This window comes from Poecilia latipinna, unplaced genomic scaffold (assembly GCF_001443285.1).
Source record: "Poecilia latipinna isolate Pla-1442-1.1 unplaced genomic scaffold, P_latipinna-1.0 Scaffold157, whole genome shotgun sequence".
In the NCBI taxonomy this organism is placed as follows: domain Eukaryota; kingdom Metazoa; phylum Chordata; class Actinopteri; order Cyprinodontiformes; family Poeciliidae; genus Poecilia; species Poecilia latipinna.
Window position 1 is genome coordinate 321176 of NW_015112773.1, and position 24717 is coordinate 345892.

The window sequence follows — 24717 nt, forward strand, 5'->3', positions numbered from 1 at the left end:
GAAAGTGATGCTCTGCCTCACTCTCAAGTCTTTTGCTGCCACTAGCAGGTTGTCTTACAGTATTGCTATTTATGATCTCTTCAGCTCTACTAACCTGCACGTGTATTTGCCCTTTTCAGATTTTGATTTGTGGAACAATTTGAAAACCATTTCTCATGTTCTTTCCACTTCAATACTACGTGACAATTTATTGATGATCCATCACATGAACTCCCAAATAAATACACTGGAATTCATAGCTCTACTGTGGTAAGATATGGTAAATGTCCAAAAGCATTAATACTTTTTGTAAGGCATTCTAAACACGTTTCACCTCAAACAGTTCACATTTTAGCTCGATGGCACTCTCCATAACACAAGACATTTACTGTGATTCGTTTCTCTGTTTCTACTGTGAGCAAATACAAAAGAGACAAACACAAAGCTCTAAGCTTTTTGAAATTTTCTCAGGGAATACTAAAGCGCCAGTGTTTTGACTTACGGTAGCACTGCTTGCTTTCGGCACCGAGTTCAAAACCAGGATGACACACACATCTGAAGGAGCCCGGCATGTTGACACAACCATGGGAACACTTTGCATGACCAGAGATGCACTCATCAATGTCTACAGGAGACAGACAACAGGTGGTAGATAAGGATGTGAAGGTATGTGTGTTTAATCTCAGACATACCAAGTGGAAAACCGTCACAGAAGTCGACACTTGTAGGCTTATTCTTTCAAAATGCAATTTGCTTCACACAATTCACCGAAGAATGCCGCGTGACGATTTTGAGACAAGGCAATACAAACACATGCTGACAGTCAAGAATCTGATATTTGTGTTCATCTTCACCAACAATCTACTGGAATTAGATTCAGTCCATGATTCTAACCAGCACTAGCAGGAGCAATGAAAGCAAAAGTATAAAATGAGACAAAATAATCAACAGATAGCTCATATGAAGTGACAGAGGGAGTAGATTTGCTGAATATTTGGAGCAATACCTGACTATTCTGGGTATGAAAAGGAATTCTTTGCCTCATCACGCTCTGTACCAACCACGCATCGATTCATAGCTGCAGGGTGGACGTTTCATAACCACTTTGACCAGCCCGTGGTTTAAAGTCATTTCCTATAATGAACTCATACTCTGCAAAGATATTTGGTCATTTCTCTCCAATAAGTTTGATCTACCAACAACAGGTCGCACCGAATTATTGCATCAGGGGGTCGGATTATCTTATATCTGCATAAGGCAACTAACCCGAATCTGAGTCTCAGTCCATGAAAATGGGGTTTGATATAAATTAAATAAAATTACATGTCAGATTTAACATGTATTATTTTCAAATGTCCTGTTTTTTTAACGGCCTAGAAATAAAGTGACGCACAATGATTGGCCGCATGGGTACAAAACTGTTTGTTTGTGAATACAGTTTGATTAAAGTCTGAAACTGCAATCCAAACCGGGCTATCCAAATAAAAACAGGATGCTTTGTCATTATCAAATCCAGAAGAATGTTTTAAAACTGGTTGCTGTTGAGTGTTTACATCTGGAGGCCTTTTTGTGTTCTATCTGTGATGGATAGAGCCGGATGACATTAGAAGTGGAGGTCTTCATTCCTGTTATTAGTTACATGAGCCATAGGGCATTGTAGAACAGCTGGTTCAGTTTTTTTTTTTTCTTATTTGTAGCATTTTAAGTATGAAATGTAACATGCATTTATGTGTTTGAGTGAAGGTGTGTAAACAGATCTCCCTTACCTTCACAGTTTTTTTGGTCTCCAGACAACGTAAAACCGGGACGGCAGCTGCAATTTGCTTTACCGCTTTCGGAGTTGCAGAACTGTGCACAGCCTCCATTCCTCTCCTTACAGGGGTCCCTCACTGACGAACACAAACAAACAAACAAAGCTTACACACAGTCTATAATACTGACATACACAACCTCACAGTTCATAAACTGGGAAAAATCCCAAGAGAGCAGATTTAAAGTTATGGTTTTACTATGAACAAACATGAAAGATTCAAGGAGTACGTGTTCTTTTGCAAAGCAGCAAAACAAACTGTCTGCTTGCAACAATGAAATATCTTCCGACAAGATCACTTACATTCACAGTGTCTCCCATCTCGTTTCAGCTGGTAGTTCCTTCTGCACTCACATTTGTACTCCTCGTCTCCCACATCCACACACTTGTGCTCACAACCTCCATTCAAAATGGAGCAAGAATTTACGGCTAGCAAAACAGAGACAGAATCATGACGGGTAAAAAAAAAAACGGCAAAACGTTCATTGGTTCTGTTATCCAAGTGGAAATGAAAATGTAGTAAAAACTTCTCTAATGAAGGAAGACAGGCGAGACCAAAATTATGAGCTTCCTGAATCAGCCTTCAGACCTCAAACTCAGTAGCTATATATTTGTGGAAAACACAAGGAAAAATGCTTAAAACTTGAAAATTATATTCAGTGCTCCAACAGTGGTTACTCTAAGGTAATTTCCATTTCTGTATGACATGCCAAACAGGAATACTAGTCATATGCCTGTTGGGTGTTCTCACCGTAAGCAAGATGACAAAGACCGGTGGTAAAACTGTAAGTAAAAAACCATTCTAAGACTGATTACTTTAGCAGATACAATTAGGTTATTTATTAGGTTAATTAGGTTACATTTATTGTTTATTTTATGGTCATCTAACCTTGACGTTTTCAGACAGTCTAGCAACATTTGTCTGCAGAAACCTCATTGTAACCTTTTTATGACTTTTGCTAGCTGCGACTTTGTTATGACTCTTCAAAGTTGCAGAAAATTGTTTCCCATGTTGTATAGCAAAGAGCTATTGCATCAGATGATTTTACAGAGCAAGCTTATCCAAAGACACAGGCTGTAAATGTGAGGCAGTTTCTGTCGTCAGAGAATGAGGTGATCTTACTGAGTTTCTTAACTCATCCTATCCCCATCTTGATCAAGTAAAAATCCTTTGAATGAACATTTGCGAGTATCTGTCTCTGATCTGATTTTGTCTTGAATGGTTCCTGATACTCATTTTTCTAACGCATAGATTTGAATTACGTGACAGCTATTTTGATTTCAAACCAGTTCAGAATTTGTCTGTTTCACACTTTTTGGACAGCAGCAAACATTGGAGGTTAATAACAATAATCGCACTTCCAAAAATATTCCTTTAAAACAATCAGGCTGGTGATTTTCGCAAAACTCCTTTTTGCAGTGTCGTTTTCTTACCGATGCAGGTGCGACCATCAGAGTGCATACGGAATCCCTCGCTGCACTCGCAATGATAGGAACCTGCCGTGTTGACGCAAGTTTGTTGGCATCCTCCATTGAGCTCTTCACACTCATTTATATCTGGAAAAAATATATATATATCAAAAACACATTGGGTTGTAGACATACTTTTAACAAGCCTTCATAGAAAAATCAAAGCATTCATGAAGCATGTCTATTTTCATGTAAAACAGCACAAAAACTAAATACCACTATAGAGCAAAGTTCCGACTTAAACACATGAAATCAATGAGTTAAATGATCAAAAACATAAAATATACAATTCAGACAGGAGACAGGGATTCTCTATTTTATGAGACCTAGTTTATTTTCTTATTAGATATTTGGTTCAAACATCTTGTCCATGCAAAAACTCTGACAGATGTTTTATAAAATGACAACAACAACAAAATGAACCCTCAGTAAATTTAATTATTATCCTCTGAGCTTCAATCAAGTTTGATTCATTTTTAATCTTGATCATCAAAACACTCTCTTTTTTGAAAACACTCATTTTATTCTATAAGTAAGATTTATTTGGTCTGACTAAGTTTCTTTGGGTCAACATTAGATTGCTTAACATGTTGTGTGCGCAGTATGTGTGAAATCCCTTGTTCCTGAATGCGTTCTCCTGGGATGGCCACAAACGGCTGCATGTGTGTTAGACTTGTGCCTCTGATCCATGGAGACAGAAACAAGTTGTCAAGACAAAATACCTGAATGTTATAGTGAAGAACCATCAAATTTCACATCATATCTGGACAACACATCCTCAAAAGCATCGTCATGGCTGTCATTTCCTACTATGCAACTTTGTGGATGATAGTGTACTTGAGTGCATAGAGAGCAAAGTTCTTATCAGCTCTCTGGAAACCTCTGATGCTTTGAATAAGCATTAGTACTCCTTGAATTTGTTCACAAATTAGCTCAAGCTTAGACAGATTGGATGGCAATCACTAATTTTAAAGTCTTGATCTAAATCCTGCAGTGTAAACGAGGCTTTTAGATTTTTAGTTGCTGACCTGCCAGGAGTTAAAGCTCTATAGAGTTGCAACCCAGTCCAATTTTTACCCTGTTTTTAAGCTCCACTTATTTTTCTATTTTCCTCTGACTCGCATTTGGCCACTTTTACATCTCCTAGTAGAGAGCACGATTAATAATTATAGTTAGTGAGCAGTGAATCTCTGCAGCTCCTCATGAGTTACTGTGGGATTCTTGACTGCTTCTCTGATTAACATGCTCTGTCAGTTTAGGCAGAAGGCAACGTATTGGTAGGTTTATCGTTGCCTTCTACCTAAACTGACTGTTTTCATTATCAGAGTCAAGGAATGTAATTTACATAAACGGGGTGGGTTTCAAGCATCACCATGGAAACTTGCGTAAAACAGTCGATGTAGATTAAAAGCTCCTGGAAGCTCACATCCTGAAGAAACAACGTCCAGGAACCCACACTTCAAATACTCGCACTAAAAGAAATTTGCAGTGGCTTTGTAGTTTATTTAGAAATAATGTTAGAATAGCTGAAGAATGCGTGTTCGGCTCTTGTAGGCAATGCTGAAAGCATAAAACTACAGACGTGAGAGGATTTCAGTGGGAAGGATACAATGGCAGCTTTTCACTGTTAAGTGAGGTGGTGCCTGGGGGAGCAGGGCCAAGAGCAGCGGTGGTGGTGTCGGGGGTCAGAGGTCATGAGTTCTGAATGGTGTCGTGTGACACCATCAGGGTCAAAGCTGAGATGCTGAGACGGCATGTACAAGTGGACTAAGCAGTGGATTGGAGGTTAATGCAGACTGCGTAAAGGTGCCACATAGGAAACAATCTGAAATCTAAATGCTGCGAGCCACAAAATATGCTGGCAAAACTCAGACTATGTGCGCAAAAAAAAGAGACAAATATAACACTAAGGACTTCTTAAGAGACTGAAAATAGATTTGTAAAACAAATTCAGTAGTAAGAAACTTCTGTAAAATATCCACACAGGGTATGTTAAAGAAAGAGTAAATAATATTCGTAAAGAACGGCAGAGAGCGTTTAACACATTCTATCTTTGGGTTTTGTTGCATTCAAATCCCAAGCAGTCCATCTTACCGTTACAAGCCTTGCCGTCTGGCCCCACTTTGCTGCCTTCAGGACATTTGCAGTAGTAGCTCCCAATGGTGTTGCAGCAGTAACCCTCACAGCCGCCTTCATCCACTTCGCATTCATTAATGTCTGAAAGGACAGGATTAAAAAGCCAGGTTCACGTACCGTGCACATTCTACATGTACTTCCCATGCAGCTTGATCTGATTTGCCTATTCTAGGAGTCAGATTAGTCCTTTATAAATTATTAAAGTCTATCGACTGGGATAAATAAAAGAAGAAAGAGGCCAGCTGTAAGTTAAACAAGATGTTTTGCTACCTATGGAGACTGAAAGCTTTCAGCAAACTTCTGTTGATATTATATGAAAATATATTATATGAACAGGGCAAACCTGTTAGAATACATCCTGCTTTTTGCCTAGACATACCGTCTTTGAATTCACGTGTTGAGTCAAACATCTTTGCAATAATTCTAAAAATATCACCGAATATGAAAAAGTTTGCATTAATTAAAATTAGGAAGTGTGTCTTATATTGCAAATGGAAATAGAAATTTGGAAATGACTGTGATTAAGACTAAACTGTATCAGCATATTCATAAATTGAAGGCATGCATGTTGCAAAATGTTATATCTATATTAATAACATATTGTGGTATATATTGATTGTACAATAGTATGGAATATTTACCACAACAAATCATTTAAAACAATGACTGATAAAAATGTGTTGAATTCTACAAGACCTCAGAAGCTAAGGATGGGTCGCCATGTTTGTTTTTCAGGCCACGCCCACACTTAGTTTCTAAAGGCAAGCAGGTTTATCTGAGTCGTTTGGTGATAGCTTTTTGCAATGCATCAAAGTTCAAAGGATTATTGCACACTAGCTGTCTTTCTGGACCTTTGAATTAAATTGCAACATGTTATTTGCTGTTCTTTTTTTTTATCTTTTTTGACAGCAGGGAAGCATTATTTGCTGCTGCTTTGCATCTTCCTGTTGACCATCCTACCCTTTACAAGCTGATGACTGAACACAATCTTCAGGGTTAAATGATCATGTCCTGTGCTTGCTCACATTGTGCTAAAATCATCCAACTTCTTAACTGTATAAGCAGGGTTGACCAGTAAGTAGTACAATAAATGAAAAGACTAACTTGAAAAAAAAAACTCTGATCATCTCATTGATTTGGATTATTATATTTGTTTCTAAATGATTTACAAGAAAAAAAAGAAAAGAAAGTAGTGTAGAATCCAGAAATACTTTACAGAAAACAATAGGGCTGTAGTGATACAGTAATCTTACGATACGATATGATACACGATATTCTGTCCACGGTACGATATATATTGCGATATTCATCAAACGATACGATTCAATACACTTTTGCGATTTTCTGAAAGATTTTAGAGGGACAGAGTGATTTTGGTGATATTTTGTGACTGTTATAGAGTTGGATTGAATTACTGAACTGAAAACTGATTAAAACACCAACCTGGCTCTGGTTGGACATGGACACAGACTTAAAGTCGACAGCTGGACAAAAAGAATCAAAGAAGTGGTGAGAAAACATGTTTCTTTTAATTGAAACAGTACAAACTGTAGCTTACATGGATTTATAAAGTAAATAAAGTGCACCAAGCACCCTGCTCTGAATAGTTTGATACCTTTTTAACCTTGACACTTAACATCTGAAGGAATCACTCTAAGCCTGATGACCTAAGTGAGTGAGCAAGGTGACAGTTGGATGTTACGATACTTGCGGATGAATATCGATTTTTTTCTAGGAAAGAAAATATCTATATATATCGCGATATCGATATTATCCTACAGCCCTAGAAAACAAACCATTCAGAGTTTGATTTTGCAGTTAACTCCAGAAAGTTTGTAAACCTGAGTGTTGGGGTATCATAAATCGACACCTGATCCATTGAATCCTAAGCTGAATGACTTTTTGTTGCTGATCAACATTAACAGGAGAATATGCTGTACCTTCCAAGATTGTGCCACAAGAAAAAAATAAGGTCATTGCTAAAAGAGGATGATTCAGTTGTAGTCTTAATTGCATGCTTAAAATAAACATGAAAACTGTGCTGTAATTTTTTTGAATGTACTTTTCAGGTCATACTTGTGGATGAAAATGCACTGCAATAAAATGAAAGTGGCCTCCTGTTGCTTTACGGGTGGGAGTGATAACAGTTTCCCATCATGTAACATAAAGTTCAAGCAGCTTTAGATACTCTTGAATTTCCCTGACTCCTGCAGATCTCATCAGGTGCTGCTGACATCGGTGACCTCTGCAGCGCAGTGGCTCCCCGGTTCCAGCTCCTCCAAGGACCCACATTCTTTCGCCTACTCAGAAACTATTTGAAGCGCATGGATGTGGAATAAATCAGTAGAGCCTCAGTCATGTGTCCAGTGTCCTTGTGGTAAAACCATTAAAAGATACAAGCCCAGATCAATAACAGAACAGTAGGTCTCAGCACCACAGTGTGGAGATACTAAAAGCTATTTCATGTTCTCATTCTTCAATGCCAGATGGAGAGGAAGCAATGGGAATGTGTATTCCCAACCTTTTCCAAGATTTTTTTTTTCCCCTCACATTTCCACTGTGAGAAACAATCGGAATGTTTTTTCCAGCTTGTCCTCGTGAATATTAAAGACATAATTGGATCTTTTTACTCTCCTAGAAGGTCCATGTTAAGTCTTCAGCACTTATGTCGTTCAGTTCTTTGCTCTCTGAAAATCTAAAAAGGCAGGAAAAATCGTTACCTGATTTTCTTTTCTCAACTAGAAAAATGATTGCAACAACACCAATCACTAAACCAAGTTATCACTGCTGTTTGCCAATAATCTGACTGATAAGATGCCTCATGTGATCATTTAATAAGATCTACTGATATAGTAAGAAGGACAAATAAAAAAATGCACAGCCTACCAAACAAACTGGAAGTCTGTTTTACAGGAAAATGATCAGCTTTAAACTGTTACTTTAGAAAGAACATTTTGGAAAAGAAAATTACACCAGCATGCTCTGATGGGGAAAACAGAAGACCCTGTGAAGCAAACCAAAAGGAGGGAAAAAAGGACTTGGGACCTGAACCTGCTGCAGAGAGGAACGCCGGCTGCAACATCAATGCTCCCGGTGGACAATAAAACAACAAACAAAAGTTGGATTGTCTTCAAAATTTGACATGGTTGAGACAGGGATGCAATCAATCATGGTTTACTTGCTGTTATCAAAACCATCTTGACTAACAGGATCCAGTCTACTGTCCAGAACTGCTATTCTCAAAAGTACTTTGAAAACACTCAAGACATCTTTAGCGAGAATCGGATGGTTTCTGTCATAACACTTGTGTGCCCGTGGTCTCCTAATTTCATGCAGACCCATGCACCAGTTTGACTTCAAGTAAAAGTCTGCTCTAACAGAGTTAGACAGAGTGGCGTTCAAAAGCAGGCCAAATGCAACTTTTTCAGACCAACGTTTCAGCACAGAGTTAGAGCTGCTAAATCCAGACTGGAGAGATTGAAAGCAGCTGGTCAGGCGACCCAACAGCAGCACACAGCAGGGTGTACAACCACAACTTGGCAGGAACACCAAAGAGACCAATAGTTCAAGAGACCAAATGATAATAAGTGTTGAAAAGAAGGGACAGAGCAAGATCCTTATAAGTCCCAAATTCTGTTGTATTATTCTCTTTGACATGAACTCTCTGACTTGTGTCTGTTAACTTGGAAAGTCCACGTTCAGATCATCCAGGAACCTCATCTACGTAAAGATATCCTCATGTAACGGTGATTGTTTGATGGAGATTAAACACAGAAAGGTAGGCAGACATTTTCCAAGGAGTTATGTCAATTTATTAGGCATGTTCTTCTGCTGCTTTGACATCGAGAGGTGAAATTTCAAATGTGCTGATCAGCTCCCGCGCTTTGATCTATCAACGCCAAAGGAAAGATGACTGAATATGCAGTCACAGGAAAGTTTATTGGGTATACCTGATCAATTGCCTCTTAACACAAATAGCAAATCAGCCAATCACAAGTAAAGGTAGTAAACTCAACACAAAGCTGAAAGTTCAAAAACAAGCATCATGGCTGCTTCTGGAAATTTCAAAAAGCTCAAGTCTATAGTAACTGCTTCAGGGTTTGGAGTAGAATGTATAGTTTTCTCAAGTTTTTCCTTATTTTACTTTAAATAACAAATATACAAATACAGAAATAAATCAGGGTAAATCTGAAAAAACTACATTAAAAATTATTTTAAGTAAAATATCTTAAAAGTCCAAAATAAATCAACATAGATCAATATTCCCAGGTCAATACTGTATCTGTTTTCCTCTATCATAACTGAATGGAAGCAGTGATAAATCTGTCACTGAGGTATGTTAAAGCTCACAAAACAAAAAAAAAGTCTCCCATATTCACTGTAATGTAAGTTTCATCTATCTTGTTTATAATTGCACGAACAGACCCAAAATAAATACCAGCATGCCAAACATAAGCATAACATTTTTTCGAGGCTTAAGATTAATTCTATGAGTTTTATGAAAAACATTTTGTCCTGCCTGAATTACAATTATATCCAGTGAATGGTGCCAGGAAATTTTTTTTTTTTATACGTCTTAACTTGTATCACATGAAAACTGCAGATGTTCAGAGAGGTTTGAGCGAGAGGCAAGATACTGACTGCCACATGAGCACATGAGTCTGGGCAGGGGTGCTGCTTGCGTCCTCTTGCGGGTCCCCAAAACCCCGTCCTCTCCCCCACTCCACACACCGACACACACACAGACACACGCACACACAACTTAATCATGAACATTTCCTAAGTGTAGATCAAACACAGAGAACGCTAGCATTTATATTCTCATAACTTGTGAAGAAGTTTTCAAAATCTCAGGGTATTTTTCGGGTTTGTTCAACGTGTTTCAGATTAATAAACACTTTTATCCAGAAATATGAAGATTTAATATCTACAGTACACCAGAAAATTAGAAAAGGTTGCCAAAAAGAAATAGAATTACTGACACATTTTTCAGGTGTTCAGTTTGCATTTGCTACTGTTTTATAGGGGGGGGGAGGGGGTTCAGTAAAGGAACCTGACTGGATGCAGGCACTTGGCTTGAGTTCACATAATGAGTCTAGCAGAAGTTAGTGGATAAATCTGTCAGGGGAAATGGGAGAAGGTAAAGTGTTTTACAAAGTGAGAAGACCAAGACCATGGTGGATTACAGCACAAAATGCAAAGGAAAGAAGGATGAAAAACAATGGTCACTTCAGATTGTGAACTGCCACCTTGTAGAGTGACAACCAAAGAGCTCATGTAAAAACAAAAGCGAGGAGCTTTGTCTTTAACAAATATCCTTGTGAAATGAATCAAGTAGAGATCTGTTTAAAATCCCTGGCAGTGCAATGACAGGACATTCCCTTCTGGGAAGGTTGAGGAATCAGATGGAATAACTTCTGCAATGTACGTGTGCGTGTTCATTGGTTTCCAAGCACGTGAGAGTAGTGACCAAATATCATCTCCACCGCATTCTGTTTCTACAACAGCTTTCTAAAACTTTAACAACTCTCACCCTGTTAAGTTTGGACACGCAGGGGACATACAGACAACCAGGTCAGCAAGAGCATACACTGAGAACCAATCAGCAACCAAACATTACACAACATAGTTCATGTACGATCCCTTTACATTTTGTTGTTTAAGGCTGTATATGCTTCATCAACACATGATTACAGTATAATGCTAATACCACCATGTTTCACTGGAGACAGATGCAAATATGTCAAACATTTTAGGTTTTAATTTGTAAAACGAAAATGTGACTTATTTTTCTTTCAATTCAAAAGTTAGAAGTACTCTGTGCTTTTGCAGACAAAGTCACAAAAGATGTTGAAGTTTGTCGATGCAACGCAACAGACGTGTTGCATTATCCTTTTACATTTACTGGCTGGATTTAACTGATTTAAAAATGTAACTTCATTAAACTCTTTGGCCAAAGACACCACAAATTCCTGATTTAGCCAATTAAAACCAATTAGTCCCTTTAAAAAAAAAAAAAAAAACTTTTTTCTACCTTTAATAGCAACTCCATACTGCGGCATTATCCAATTACAGCTTCATCTAAGATTAGAGATTTAAAAAAGGTAAAGCATGAAATTTGAGAAACGCTAATAACAGTTAATGGATGTCTTGTTTTCTGCAAATTTAACTATGTTCAGTGACGCTAAACCTAAAGGTAACTATAAACATTTCATAAAGTACGAAAGGTATTGAAAATAACAGCATATTTTTAGTTGGTAAGTATTCTCGTAAGTGGAAATGAAAACCTTACCATACTGGCACCGGGGACCTTTGAAGCCTAATGGACAGTGACAAATACGCTCCCCAGTCTCTGCACATCTCCCACCATTAAGACAGGCATGAGCACTGCACACCCCTGTGGATAATTCAACATCACACACCATCATGTTGCTGATATATTTGGTTCTGTTAACTGGAAACAAGTGAAGCACTTCTTTGCAGAAAACCGACAATTTTCTAATGAATATATGTCAATTTATAATGAGATGCTTATTTACTCACTATGTAGACAGCCCATCTCATTATCTTTCTGAGCCCAACCGGGACAACATTTATAGACTGTGTGAAAATCCATGCTGTACGTTTGCCTGTATGCTGTGTAGTACGCAGTCCTAAGGAGAAGACATTCTGTTACATGTACATATTTTTAGAGGCTGCACTGTAGTATTTTATAAGCACAAAGCATTAATAGTCATTGTTATACAAAATACATAAGATCAAGTGAAAGAGACTTCAACCCTTTCACATTTTGTCATGTTACCTCCACAGACTTGACTTTGTTTTATTTGAATTTTTGTTTGGCATAGTAGACCAGTACAAAAAAATATATATGGTTGCATGGTTTGTTTTTTTTTTCTTTTTTGATAATCATCTGAAAATGAGGGATCAGGCACTCTGGAAAGATGAGACCCAAATCAAATGTTTTCGCCTGGATACAAAACACTACGGCCTACGTGGTACAAAACTAAAATCGCATATCGCCACTATAGCCCACCATCAAGTTGAAATCCAGTAGAAAATCTGTTGCAAAAATTTCAAACTGTAGTTCAAAGATGCTCTTCATCTCATAAATCTGAAAAACAATGAGCAATAAATTGTCTTTACAGATGTGCAAAATCAACATTATCCTGAAGCTAGCTGCTATAGATGCAGTGAATGGTAAGACATATATTTACATCAGAGGGGACGAAAAACCAATGCACACCATGCTTTTCAGATTATATAACTTTTTTTAAAAAAAATCTTGAAAGAGATGCATCGTGTTTCCTTTTTTATTCTATTTTTAAAAGATTTCAATAAAATACACTGATGTGGTAACATGACAAAATGTAGGAAAGGAAAAATAAAAAGATTTTCTGGGCATTTTCGGCCATGATGGACCATTTATCTCTGACTACTTGCTTAAGATGGGGACAACTTTGAGAATGGTGTTAAAAGTACATGTGATACAAACTGGATTTTTCTTACCTTCTCTCAAATCCCAAACACCATCTGCGGCTTGTGCAGCCCTGCTTCCACACCTGCACCATGCGGGTAAACGCCTGAACACAGGGCTGGCGGACCCCCAACATGGACACCTCCTGGGTGGCGCAAACATTTGGCCTTTGCAAGGGGAAGGTAGAGAAAAGAGTGACGTAGTAACACTACAGCAATACTGGTTGGTCATTGTACATGGATGACTTAATTGTGATGGTGGTGAGATCCCTCAGACAGACAGACACAGTTCATGCCTGCATAAATCAATGTACAAACATAAACTCCAGACAACTGTGTTTAGTTAGCTTGAATTCATTTGTGTTGTACCTTACAACTGCCTGCCTCCACGAGGCATCTGGCTTCAATAAAGCTTGAAGTTAATTAGAGGAAGTACTGTGGTTGTCCCCTAATGAAAAGAATCCTCCTTAAATATCTCGCAGGTTATTTGAAATTGGAACTCAGTGGTAGAGTGCCATATGGATAAACAAACAAAACGTAGCATTCCACTGGAAGTGGACGATGTAAAACTGCTGTTGTGTGTACAGCACACATCCTATCTTCCGTGGGACCTGAAATGGAGACCCCTAGTGGGCAGACCACACATAAAGGACACAAACAAAAGTTATTTTCAAAAAAAAATAAGGAGTCATTTATTTGTCTATCAAAATTCAGCGTGTCTCCTAATTCCATTCATTCGTATATATATCGCATGTTAAAGTATCATTTTCTCACTGACCTGGGAAGTCACCAATTAGCGACGGAAACTAACATCTTACTTACATGCCAAGCTGCAGGTCTGCAGATGATGCGATGTGCATAGCGCTGAATAATTTCACACATATATAGAAAATCTTTGGAAACATAGTTCCAGCTGCTTACAGACACGTTGTTGAAGATTCAGCTGTGCAGACTAAAAAATAAAAATAAAAAAAAAAGCCCGTTAAATCCAAAACATTCTGACAAAATTATGGAAGTCCACGTTCAAGCTCAGAGATTTTTGGTTAACATGGAGTGATGTTTTTGATTTGATTCCCGGTTCATGCTACTGATTAGGTGAAGGGGAGGCTATCTGAGCCTTTGGGAGCCTCCGTGTTAAATGCACCACCCACAAACACCCGGGATGGTGGGGGCCAAAGTGGGGGGCGAGGGGGAGGTGTAGGACGCTGAATGTGCCTGCTTTGATGTCGCAGTCTATTTTCTTATCTTTTCTTTTTCTTTTTTTTTTACAGTCTATTACAGAAGGTTGTGCTTATTCGACGTTGAACTTAATTTCTTGTGTGTGTGTGGTGTGTGTGTACGTGTGTGTGTTTTGTTTTTTTTAGATAAACTGAATTTTCAACCTTTATATCTACCTGCACACTTTTCAGAGGTTCACTTGACCTTTTAATTAACAGTGTCATCTGAAAGCCATCCAGAGTTGGAGAATTAAATTTATGAAATTATATTTAGACTTACACAGTCTCAAGTAATAGCTTGGTTTATCTGGGTGCCTGATATGGAGGGGAATGGTGTGGCAGATCTTCTAACCAAGCAGTCTCAGAAATAAGATAGAATTATATAAATGGCATTTTGGTAAATCTGAAATAAAATGTATTATTCAGAAGCCATTCTGGCAGCAGAGTTTTGGAGGAATGGACTAAATGTCATCACATACAATAGACAGTAAGGAGAATGCAATTTAGAGTAAAAGCAGCTATAACAAGGTTGTGATTAAGACAAACAGGGTTAAATAAAACTTTACATTTGATGGGTAAACTTCCAACAGGTAAACGTGAGTGTGGCATCAACATGCTGTTTCCAGTATGTTCTACTGGAAACATAGAGCATACAATAATTAAATGTGAAAAGCTAAAAACAAGAATTAAATAAACATGGCGTGACGACATTATTAGTCTAGACATAAAAAGACCAATAAAGCATTTCCTTATTATTTTCAAAGGAAAATGGATTAAATGAATATATAACTTACACTAAACTATACCCTCCAATACAGTAGATGGCGATAATGTATCTTTACGTTGGATGCCATCCGCAAGAAAAAAAAATCAAGAATAACAAGAAACATTTCCTGTTTAAAGTAGAAACAGGGCAAGGAGCGAGAGGAACCTCCTCTCTCATATGAATACAAAGAGATGTTAGACAGCTGTACTATTTTGAATTTTTGTTCCTAACCTAATACGTTGGAACACCAACAGAAGTCCCTTCCTGGTTTTATTTAATAAATACGTCTTTTAGAGAGGTCGCTGCGTTAGTCAACATTTAGAATGGTAAGTAACCGCGCTAAAGTGTTAGCTCGAAATGGCGAGGAGGCTAAGTTGTTTTTTTACTCTCCATCATCTTTCTGGCCATATTACTGATTAAGACAGATGCACGTACTTTATAAATAATGTGGACGTTAGTTTGCTACTGGTAAAATATGTTTGTTATTTTCCGGTATTGATAAGTCAGTGCTAGCTTAATGCTAGGCAGCATAAATTTCTTGCAACAGTCGAAGCGGTTTGGGTGTTTGTTTTTTCTGCTTTTATCATGTGATAGTACCACGAGACTGAGCAACATTGGACTGTTTAAAAATAAACAAACCACGTCAACAATCTGTGTCAACGTACAACAGCAGCTGGGAAATGAAAGTACTGCTAACATCACTTTTTGGGAGTCACAGCTCCTCCTGTTTTGATTCCACAGAGTCAAATGAGCGGAGCAGCATTTCCATCCCCGACTGTGGAGATGGCGGAGATAAACCGCATTCAGTATGAGCTGGAGTACACCGAGGGGATCAGCCAGAAGATGCGCATCCCGCAGAAGCTCAAAGTGGCTCCTCATCCACACGAAGAGCCCGGCGATGGTTTACAGGAAGTGCCCCCCAGCGTCATAATGCAAGTGCCAGACAGGATCGTGATTGCAGGTTGGTGTCTTTTATTTTCGCCTCCCCGCATTATTATTTGAGTTTAACATTTTAGTATCAGTGTTTTAGTGTGGATTTGTGAATGGGAACCTACAGATAAACGTAAAATCATTTGAAAAGAAAACAAACAAACAAACACTGGTTGACAGTTTATTTTGTTTTGATTTCTTGAAAACTTTAAGTCAGAGTTTGAAAATGGATATGTGGTTCTTAAAATTTGACTTGCTTAGTTGGAAGTAAAGCATTGAATCTGCAGTGTTTAACTTTCTTTGAAATACATAATAAACTAAATGCAGTCGTAGTTGGACAAGTGTTAAAGATTTTTAAGTATGTCTTCTTTTAAGTTTTTAAAATAAAGCCATAAAATAGTTATTTACTATTATTTAAATGATTTGTGCAACACACAGGTAATACATCCAGCCACTGAATTACCATTTTTTAAGAGCAGATTTTATCTACTCAAATGTCGTGTGTAAAAATTGGCAAACATGATTTGAAACTTGGAATTTAGAGATGGGAAAATGTGTAAAAAGATGTTGCTATGTCTAACAATCTGCACCTTTCAACTTGTGCTGCACATTATATCAAAAATATATCTTAATTTGCAATATAATTTGTGCAATAATAATATCACAGAACTCTATTTGGAAGGCAACATTTATCATAGTGTCAGAAATTTATGCTTAGATTCTGCTTTTTGATGGAGTGTCATTTTTATCCGGCGTCCACGCCTATCACAGATAATAGTTCCCAAAAGAATAAAGGTCACAGAGATAGTTGGAAAGCTTGCAATGTCAGTTAAGAAGGAGAGGAGAATGTGTTTTTATTACAGTTGATATTTAACAATAATACTGCCATCCAATGATACCCTTATCCTTGTTACAACTACTTACAAACAACACAGAGCCAACAGTTGAAAGTCCAGGCATTTTCCTACCCTATGCTTTGGGGCTATTTTGTTTTCCACGTCATATCATGTCAGCTGCTAAAAACTGAAAATGAAACAGAGATATTGGCATGTCAGTTTCTAATGCAGAACACAATGGCTTGCATGTTTTGGGTTAGTGCTGATTGTTTAGTTTCACCTTGTGATTTGTCAGGAGATGCAGATGCAGACGCCCACTTCCCCAGACCCAGAGACTTAGACCTCATCCAGTCAACACCCCTTGAAACTCTGGCGCTGAAAACTCCTCCCAGAGTCCTGACCCTCAGTGATGGACCCCTGGACTTCTTGGAAGAGGAGCATCAGACAGCTCCAGACACTGAGGAGGTGGTACGGCATAAGCTTATAAGTTGCACATCTTATAAGTACAAAGGGCTCGCGATTCTACTTGGTGACGCAACATCATTGCTTCAAAGCATAAATCAGCTGTCTTCATTTTTCTTCTCATAGGTGCACCCCCAGGGACGTTTAAGGCGGGAGCGTTCTGCCAGTGAGAATGCAGCCGTCCGCCAACTAACTCATAATGAATCTGCGTAAGTATTTCGTCACAGATGCCATCATTATCTAAGCTCCGTCTTAGCTCTGCTGAGGTTTGCATGTAGCAGGAAGCCGTGTCGTTCTTCTAGCTCTTACTTTTTATTTGGTCCACTCTCATCTTCCATCTGATCCCCCGTGGCTGCATCTCGTCTGCCAGAACGTCTGCTGCTTGCTGACAAATAATGAAAGCGGCCTGTCTTGTCAGTTTTCATTATTATTATTATTATTGTATACATCAATGAGTTAAAAGCTTTGGTTTTATTATGTGTACTTTGATTAGACGGTTAGGTTGTGGCGAAGAGTAAAAGCCTGTGAAGGGAAGACGTTTTCTCCTCCAGATTCTTTTCTGCAGCACAGCATCATGTGGCATGAAGTTCATCAAGTTGCTTTCACGTCACGAGAGAGGGATTAGCCTGTTTCTGTTCGTTTTGAGCGCTTTTGCTAAAATGGCTGACAGGTCTCCGTCGCTGCTTCTTTTCTTTACATTGATCTGCCTTAAGTTTTTATACAGACAGTGGGGGGTTGTACTTTTTCCTTATTTCTCTCCCTGTCCTTCCTTTTCTTCTACCCTTTTCCCTTCTTTCCTGTCAAATGTGCTCCTTGTAATGGTGGGCACTGAGCAGTACAACTTCGCACCCCCCGACCACTAACCAGTCACGCCCTTCCCTCAACATGGCTGAAGAGCACAACGTGTACAGCGCTAGCGGTGTTCTGTCTTTCATCCAGTCCACTACACGTCGGGCCTATCAGCAGGTCCTGGAGGTCTTGGATGAGAACCCACGCAGGTGACCTCCCAACTAACCGGTCATTTGTTTTGTAAAAATTATTGGCAGCGAGTCAAATGCAAACTTCTTTAAATGTTTTCCCAGCAGCTTATTCCAATTTTTGCCGATGCTGATTTTATGCTCTTTTGCACGGTTGACGGACTGGCGATTTATAATAATAAAAATATGTCCTGGGATACAGATAATGGTGATAAGAATATTGAGTAGTTTCTAAAAACAATAAAAGAAGACATGGCTGATGACTTAAGCTTACAGCTTGAGGCTTGTAATAAAGCCAGTTCTTCTGCAAGTATTAAAGTCAAACAATACATGTGATTAAAAGAGCAGTCGTCAGGTTTCCTGGCAGTGAACGCTGAGTCAGTCATCAGACTTGTTTTTTGAAATCAGACTTCATATTTACCTTTGAAGGAAGGTGAACAGTCACTTTTGAGAAATCAGCTCCATTAATCTAAAGAGCGTCAAGTATAGAAAGTGTAGTTCTCAATGTTCAATTTAAATTCAGAACTTGCCACATACCAAAGGTCTGTGGCAAAATAGAAGTAACTTTGCATACTTTAGAAAAAGTACCTTTTTTTTTATTTTATTTTTTTTTTATTTTTACTAACTTTTTAGCTCTCGCGTTCCTCTCGGTTCCCTCATCCCTAGTCTAGCCTAGGTTCACTTGAGGTGAAAAACACAAACACTTCATCTTCAGCCCCGCCTCCGACTCTGCCTTGTGTGCGGTATGGGAGAGGCTTCTTAAAATGCTTCCCACATGTGATCTCTCCTCCAGTAACATATTAGGAGTTCTCGTGTTAACTATGACATCGTAGAATGCCTAGCAAGCTCAGTCTGTGGGCTCTAGTGGCATGTGTGGTATGTGGAACACTGTGTTTTTCTAGATCTCTTTTTCCCTTCTCCCTTCTCTGTGTTTCCCCACATCTTTAGCAAACCGTCTCTGCGAGGGGGGTCAGGTTTGAGCTCCAACCCCTTGCCTGATTCCAGGTAACTTCACCTGGCACTTCATATTTTCCTTCTCTTTCCCTGTCCTTAACCTTTCTTGGCTCTACTACTCGTTGTGTTTTAAAATGAGGTCCAGTAATTCCCAGCCACGGCATTATGTTTACCTGAAATATATAGTCTAAAAAGTTACTACTAGGAGCCGTGGCTGGTTTGGTTTTAAAAAAAAAAAAAAAATCTGAAAGGATTTTTTTGTCTGCCTTTAAGGTTTGCATTGTCGACAAATGAAAGTGCCCTGGAAGGGCCTGCTGATGACATGACGGCCGTCGATGCGACTACACTTCGACGCCAGGTTAGCTTTAACAAATATTTTATTCCAGGTGACTGAATTCTTTAGAAACAGTAGAAAACGATTAGCTTTTTTTTTTTTTTTTTAATGTGTCTCAACAGCTCATCAAGTTGAACAAGAGACTCAAACACTTGGAAGACGAGAACAAGGAGAGAGCAAAGCGAGAAATGATTATGTACTCGATCAGTGTTGCTTTCTGGCTCGTTAACACCTGGGTGTGGATGCGGCGTTAGAGCTGGTCTGTATTCAATATATTGGATATTAACTACTCGCTGCATCTTGTCCGTGTGTTAAAATGTTTTGGGATTTATGAGACATAACCTGCACAGGAATGATATTCTAGGTTTTGTTTATTTAACACATGTACAGTTTTATTTTTCTACTCTTATTTCATCCTGTCCATGTTTTTTTGTTTGTTCTTGTTTTGCTTTTATTCCAAACTTTTCTGCCCAGTCATAAATGATTTGTAAATATTTGTTCATGGCACCTAAAGCTGTGGGAGGACTTACTGAAGCAGTACGGCATTGGTCTTGACCTACAACGTGGAGACATTTGCTATGTGGTAACATGTGGAATATTTATTGCAGGGGGAGTAATATGTGACATCACCTAGGAAATGTAATGTAAAATAATTAAAGTAATACATGCAAAGCATTTTCTTGTTTTTATTGATGTCAGAACTGGAAAAAAAAATACATTGTAAATTTGCTGTTACACAAAAAAGTCCACATGAACTTTTGCTTTTGTAAGTCTTGAAAAAGGGGGTACCTGCAAGAAGTCGAATCAGTTAAAAATTGGATTTCTTTCATCAAATGTGCTGAAACGTATCAAACAAGCTGAATTTCAACTCTTTATGTGAGAGTCATTTCCAGTTACATCCTAAAGGCCACGTTTGACGGTCGGATAAAAGTTTTGTAATTTCAAATATCGCAGAAGGCCAATTTTGTAAAAAAAAAACATGTTTACATCTAAAGGTATCAGTTCACTTACTCAATCAAGCATTGTTTCTCTGAGGAAGGTTGATTGGATCCTGGATAGTGAGTAAGAACATCATCATCCTCTGGATAGAGCAGTGATGAATCGTTAGGGAGCCCAGTTGATTTGTTGCAGCCACCTGGAGACAACGAGGACGTTCCGTCATGGCTGAGACCGAAGATGCCACCGCCCTGATTCTCAGTCGGTGTCTCTTCATCGCCATCTCCTGATATGACTTCTATTTTTGGTTTGGAGTCCTGCTGATGGGATATTCCAGGGAAGTCTTCTGTATCCACATCTTCCAAGTCGGGCAGCTCGTCAATACGCAGTGACTGGCTTATGGGAAGGTGGATGGTTTCCAGCTGCTCTTCGTCCTCCAGCTCTGTAACTAATGGTCCAGGACCATGTAACGGTACAAGCTCATCTTCTTCTGAAAGATCAGGAGAAACCTGCGTAGGCTGTGTGTTTTCAGACAACCTATTCTCTTTATCCTTTGTTAACTTGTGATTTTCTTCTCCCACATTTATCTGCAGCATCTGTCCATCTTGTACAGAGTCCGCCCAGACATTCTCTTCTGTTTCGTGCCCGATTTGAAATTGATCATCATTTTCTTTATCAAACTTGTCCTCCTCCAGCTCTTCTGCGTTGAGGTCTCTGTCGTTTGCCTCACTTTTGTCAACCTTCAAATCTTCCTGGCTGCCCTCCGTAAAGATCTGGACATCCTCTCCTTCAGAGAAAGACAAAGTCTCCATGTTTTCTTCACTAGCTATGACTGAAGTAGGAGCTGTCTCAATTTTCCCTAAAAGAAAAGTAATTATACAGTTAAAACATTTAATTTTTAAATATCTGTTCAAATAAAAGCTAAACAATGCTCACCTTCCGCTTGCAACTCCCGCAGGCGTTTTTTCTCCAGGGCTTTCTCACGAATTTTCGCCAATTCATCCAAGCTGTCCTGGATTTTCCTTCTCTCCCGTGACACCCATGCCGCTCTCTCCTTCCACTCCCCCTCCAGCCCGTCCTTGGCCCACGCCTCTGCACATGCCCTGTCTTTGGGGAACACGGGCCGGTCATCGAGGAAGGTGAGCTGCTTAAGATGGATAATCATGGTCTTCCTGTAGTTTGGGATTTTCCTCACCACCTCATTTCCCATCAGGTTCAGCACTCTCAGTTCTGGCATTGCCTCCAACACAGAGACAATCTCAGGGTCGTGTAACAGATTGTGAGACAGGTCCAACACGTTGATGGCCATACACTCACTCAGATGCTCTACGTCCTTCGCACTCTCCAGTTTGTTATGGGATATTTGTAGAGTGCTGAGTTCAGGAAGGCAGGAGATGTTCTCTATCATCTGGATGTAGTTGTTGGAGACATTCAGGGTGCAGAGTTTCTTCATGGGTTCCAGGTTTTCCAGCTTGCAAATGAGGTTCTGGTGCAGGAACAAGCAGCGAAGGTCAGTCTGAGCATCCAGGTTCTCAATCCTCTGGAGACCATTGCTTTCCAGCCAGAGACATTTGAGCCCTGTGTATTCTTCCAGGTTCTCAATCTTGGAGAAACCCTTAAAATGCAGGTACAGAGTGTCATTCAAGCAAGGTGTGGAGTACAGTTTGTTCTTCTTGCAGAGGTCTTTGAGGAACTTCTTGGTCATCCTTGGCTCTGATTGTTTTTCCTCTTGCACTGAGGTCTCCCACTGGTGTGCATTTTTATTTTTTTCTTCAAGTGTATTTTTTATAATCCCACCTGATCCGTTTCTGCCAGAAATATCGTCGGTGTTTGCTCTTTCCGTTGCGTTTTCTGTGGTCACCTTATCGTCCATCCTCTTCACATTCGTGTAATTCCCGCAAAATATATTTAAATAAATCCGCAGACGAAATTTTAAAAAAAGTATTAGTTGCGGAAATGTAGTGAAACACGGGGCTGTCAATGGTCAAACTGGATAACTATCTGGCAATCCGCTTTGTTTGTCAACGTTAATTATGGTTTACGTTGGTTTCCATGGTTACTCCCCTACAGAGAGTTCTGTTCGCGTCGGACACTTATCAGTGTAACACACGCCAGTGGTAGGAGGAAACATGGCGGCGGGCATGTTAAACCGTGGCGTGCTAACATTTAGGTTGCAGTGTCAGCTGGTTTCCAGAAGCCCTTCACTGACACAGGTTAGGGAGAAGAAACGATGGATGAGAGCTTACACATATATTATGGCGAAGAAGTTACAGCTCGAAGGACCTCCGCCACCGAAGCCACGGTAACTGACATTTAGCTAATGCTAAAGAGCATCTCAAGGCCACTCGTTTAGGAGCCTAATGTGGCATTGTTTTTTATTAGTATAAAAAAGAATGATGAAGTAGAGGAAGTATCTACTTTTTTAGCTTTAGATTGCAGAAACAATTTGTTGCTCACACAACCTTAATGAGGGCAAAAAAAGTTCATTATATTTTATATTTTCAGCTCTTCAGCAGGTCTAGTTGCTCATTTTGCCAACATTTTCGAATGGCATTGTAATATTTATGGAAAACACTGTCTTCTCTTCCTCATCTCCTTAAGGTGGCAACAGCCTAATTGGGATTACCATTCAGAGGTTCAAGCTTTCAGTTCCCGTCTCCATGAAAACTTCTCTCTGGAGTTACTTAAAACAGCCTTCGTCAATCCGTGTTACGTGCAGGCGGAGCAGGAGAGGAGAAAACAGCTAGACGTTGACTCTGAGACCACGGCCTTGGTTCTGAAAGACAATCTTCAGCTGAGCAAAAAGGGAGAAGGCCTGACTAAAAGCATCCTGACCGACTGGTGCAGGGCAAGCTTTCCTAGTCTGCCACATGAGGGGGTTGAGTGCATTGTGGGGCACCTTAGCAGTCTGTCAGTTGTGACTTATGTTGCAAGAAATCTTGGCATAGAGGATCTTACAATGAGTGCAGAATTCCCTGTTCCGGACGAGGTGCTGAACTCCACTTTCATGGCGGTGATCGGAGCTCTGGAGGAAAGCAGTGGGGCAGAGCGAGCTGCATTCTTTCTCAGAGTAAGGAACTTGTTGGTGCTTGTTTCTTTTTAAATTAATTTAATTGTTTTAAGGTTGTTTTTACAGTAAATGATCCTCATCCCCAACTTCTCTGCTACCTCACAGGATTTCCTATTGACTCAGCTGATGGGAAAGGACCTGTTTGATATGTGGACTGTGGTGAATCCAATGGGACTGCTGGTGGAGGAACTTACAAAGAGAAATATTCCTCTGCCAGAACCTCGTCTCATCAGGTCTGCGGGAGCCAGTACTGTTCTCCCGCTCTACTTTGTCGGCTTGTACAGGTACATGTGCAATCGTGCATGCTGTTTTTGCTACATATTGTCATTCGAATGTGAGATTCGTAGAAATAATTTGCGTATGCATCATGTTCCTGTTTTGCTTATTTTCTGATTCATCTAGTGGCACAAAACTCCTGGCTCAAGGTCCAGGTGAGACGCTTGTCGGAGCTGAGGAGGAAGCGGCACGTGTGGCTCTACGCAAACTTTATGGCTTCGCTGAGAACCGCAGACCCTTTGACTTCTCTCCACAACAGCAGCATCAGCGGACGTTACTTCAGTCAGTCAGTAGCAACTGACAAGTTAATAGAGATCTTAAATCAGTACGAATCTAATGGGGGACAAAGTTGCAGGTGTTACACATTGTAGCCTTTCAACAGGTTATAATTAAACTTGAGTCCACTTTTCAGGATTTGCTATATTTGGATTTCAAATGTCATTACCACAGAGAAATAAGAACACCAGAGGTCATCTGTTGTACATAAGGAGTGTAAGCCTGTCAGAATAGTACAATGCCTGAAATAGACCTGACATTTGGCTTTCCTGTAAATAATGCAGCTGCTCTGTTGTGTGCTTTGTACTGTGATATAACTCGCATGTAATAAAATGTTTGTATGAATGTATGCTTGCTGTGATTTTGTTCATTTTCAGTTCCTGCTTAATATAGATGATATTTGTGTTTACTTGCCATAAATCTGGTTTGCTGATCCTAAAGTGTTAAAACGTCAAATAGTGAGTAAATTCTTCACACAAAGAACAGGAATAACTTAACACAACTTATGACTTGCAAAAGTGTTAATCCTCTGTACCTTTACTTATTTTTGGCACAGTGCAATCTCAAACGACAGTGTTATTGGAATTCAATGTTATAGACCAACACAATGTAGGGCATAGCATGAGCTAAAAGCCTGAAAAACGTTTGGGTTTACATTCAATTCCAAAAGGTTAATACTTTAAAAAAGTTTTTTTTTTTACTTTTTTTTTTTTGTTATAGCTGTGAGTTTTTTAAAGTGTGTCTCACTGTTTTGGCTTTTTTTTTTTTTTTTTTGGTTAAGGGGCCAAATCCTTTTCCTGGGAGTGGGGTCA

At 39.3% G+C, this 24717-nt stretch overlaps 4 protein-coding genes across 9 annotated transcripts in view; 2 read left to right on the forward strand and 2 right to left on the reverse strand.

The window, feature by feature from the left end:
* The window catches only part of egfem1 (EGF-like and EMI domain containing 1), a 45468-nt gene extending 31426 nt beyond the window's left edge, over positions 1-14042 (reverse strand). The window contains exons 1-9 of the mRNA XM_015029562.1: positions 13694-14042; positions 12905-13039; positions 11939-12048; positions 11688-11792; positions 5354-5476; positions 3224-3346; positions 2093-2218; positions 1746-1868; positions 482-604 (exon numbers count right to left, since the gene is read on the reverse strand). Of these exons, the coding sequence (XP_014885048.1) occupies positions 482-604; positions 1746-1868; positions 2093-2218; positions 3224-3346; positions 5354-5476; positions 11688-11792; positions 11939-12048; positions 12905-13039; positions 13694-13776 (1051 nt within the window). The 5' untranslated portion in view covers positions 13777-14042. The remainder of the gene's footprint in view (positions 1-481; positions 605-1745; positions 1869-2092; positions 2219-3223; positions 3347-5353; positions 5477-11687; positions 11793-11938; positions 12049-12904; positions 13040-13693) is intronic.
* Positions 14043-14991: 949 nt separating this feature from the next.
* Positions 14992-20021, forward strand: mffa (mitochondrial fission factor a). 6 transcript variants are annotated; one of them, XM_015029555.1, is made up of 8 exons: positions 14992-15180; positions 15596-15815; positions 16916-17088; positions 17209-17291; positions 17919-18080; positions 19008-19064; positions 19287-19371; positions 19470-20021. In XM_015029555.1, the coding sequence occupies exons 1-8, from the start codon at positions 15178-15180 to the stop codon at positions 19599-19601; spliced, it is 915 nt and encodes a 304-aa protein (XP_014885041.1). In that variant the 5' UTR covers positions 14992-15177; the 3' UTR covers positions 19602-20021. The 6 variants fall into 6 exon arrangements, with proteins under 6 accessions (XP_014885041.1, XP_014885042.1, XP_014885043.1 ...); XM_015029556.1 differs by having other exon boundaries at positions 16916-17085; XM_015029557.1 differs by lacking the exon at positions 17919-18080.
* On the reverse strand, positions 19771-22334 carry dnaaf1 (dynein axonemal assembly factor 1). The gene is made up of 2 exons (XM_015029551.1): positions 21220-22334; positions 19771-21142 (listed from the first exon to the last, which is right to left on the reverse strand). The coding sequence occupies exons 1-2, from the start codon at positions 22154-22156 to the stop codon at positions 20355-20357; spliced, it is 1725 nt and encodes a 574-aa protein (XP_014885037.1). The 5' UTR covers positions 22157-22334; the 3' UTR covers positions 19771-20354.
* A 31-nt stretch (positions 22335-22365) lies between these two features.
* Positions 22366-24254, forward strand: mrpl44 (mitochondrial ribosomal protein L44). The gene is made up of 4 exons (XM_015029554.1): positions 22366-22585; positions 22885-23353; positions 23459-23637; positions 23756-24254. Exons 1-4 carry the CDS (start codon positions 22413-22415, stop codon positions 23928-23930), a joined length of 996 nt encoding a protein of 331 aa, XP_014885040.1. The 5' UTR covers positions 22366-22412; the 3' UTR covers positions 23931-24254.
* The last annotated feature ends 463 nt before the right edge of the window (positions 24255-24717 follow it).

What these genes read in the sequence shown, in the direction of transcription:
- mrpl44 (XM_015029554.1), top strand. Translation starts at nt 22,413, where the DNA reads ATGGCGGCGGGCATGTTAAACCGTGGCGTGCTAACATTTAGGTTGCAG. An exon ending in CCTCCGCCACCGAAGCCACG is followed by an intron (nt 22,586 to 22,884) that starts GTAACTGACATT and finishes CATCTCCTTAAG; the next exon opens with GTGGCAACAGCCTAATTGGG. An exon ending in TACTTTGTCGGCTTGTACAG is followed by an intron (nt 23,638 to 23,755) that starts GTACATGTGCAA and finishes TGATTCATCTAG; the next exon opens with TGGCACAAAACTCCTGGCTC.
- dnaaf1 (XM_015029551.1), bottom strand. Translation starts at nt 22,156, where the DNA reads ATGGACGATAAGGTGACCACAGAAAACGCAACGGAAAGAGCAAACACC. An exon ending in GCGGGAGTTGCAAGCGGAAG is followed by an intron (nt 21,143 to 21,219) that starts GTGAGCATTGTT and finishes CTTTTCTTTTAG; the next exon opens with GGAAAATTGAGACAGCTCCT.
- mffa (XM_015029555.1), top strand. An exon ending in AGACAGGATCGTGATTGCAG is followed by an intron (nt 15,816 to 16,915) that starts GTTGGTGTCTTT and finishes GTGATTTGTCAG; the next exon opens with GAGATGCAGATGCAGACGCC. An exon ending in AACCCCTTGCCTGATTCCAG is followed by an intron (nt 19,065 to 19,286) that starts GTAACTTCACCT and finishes TCTGCCTTTAAG; the next exon opens with GTTTGCATTGTCGACAAATG.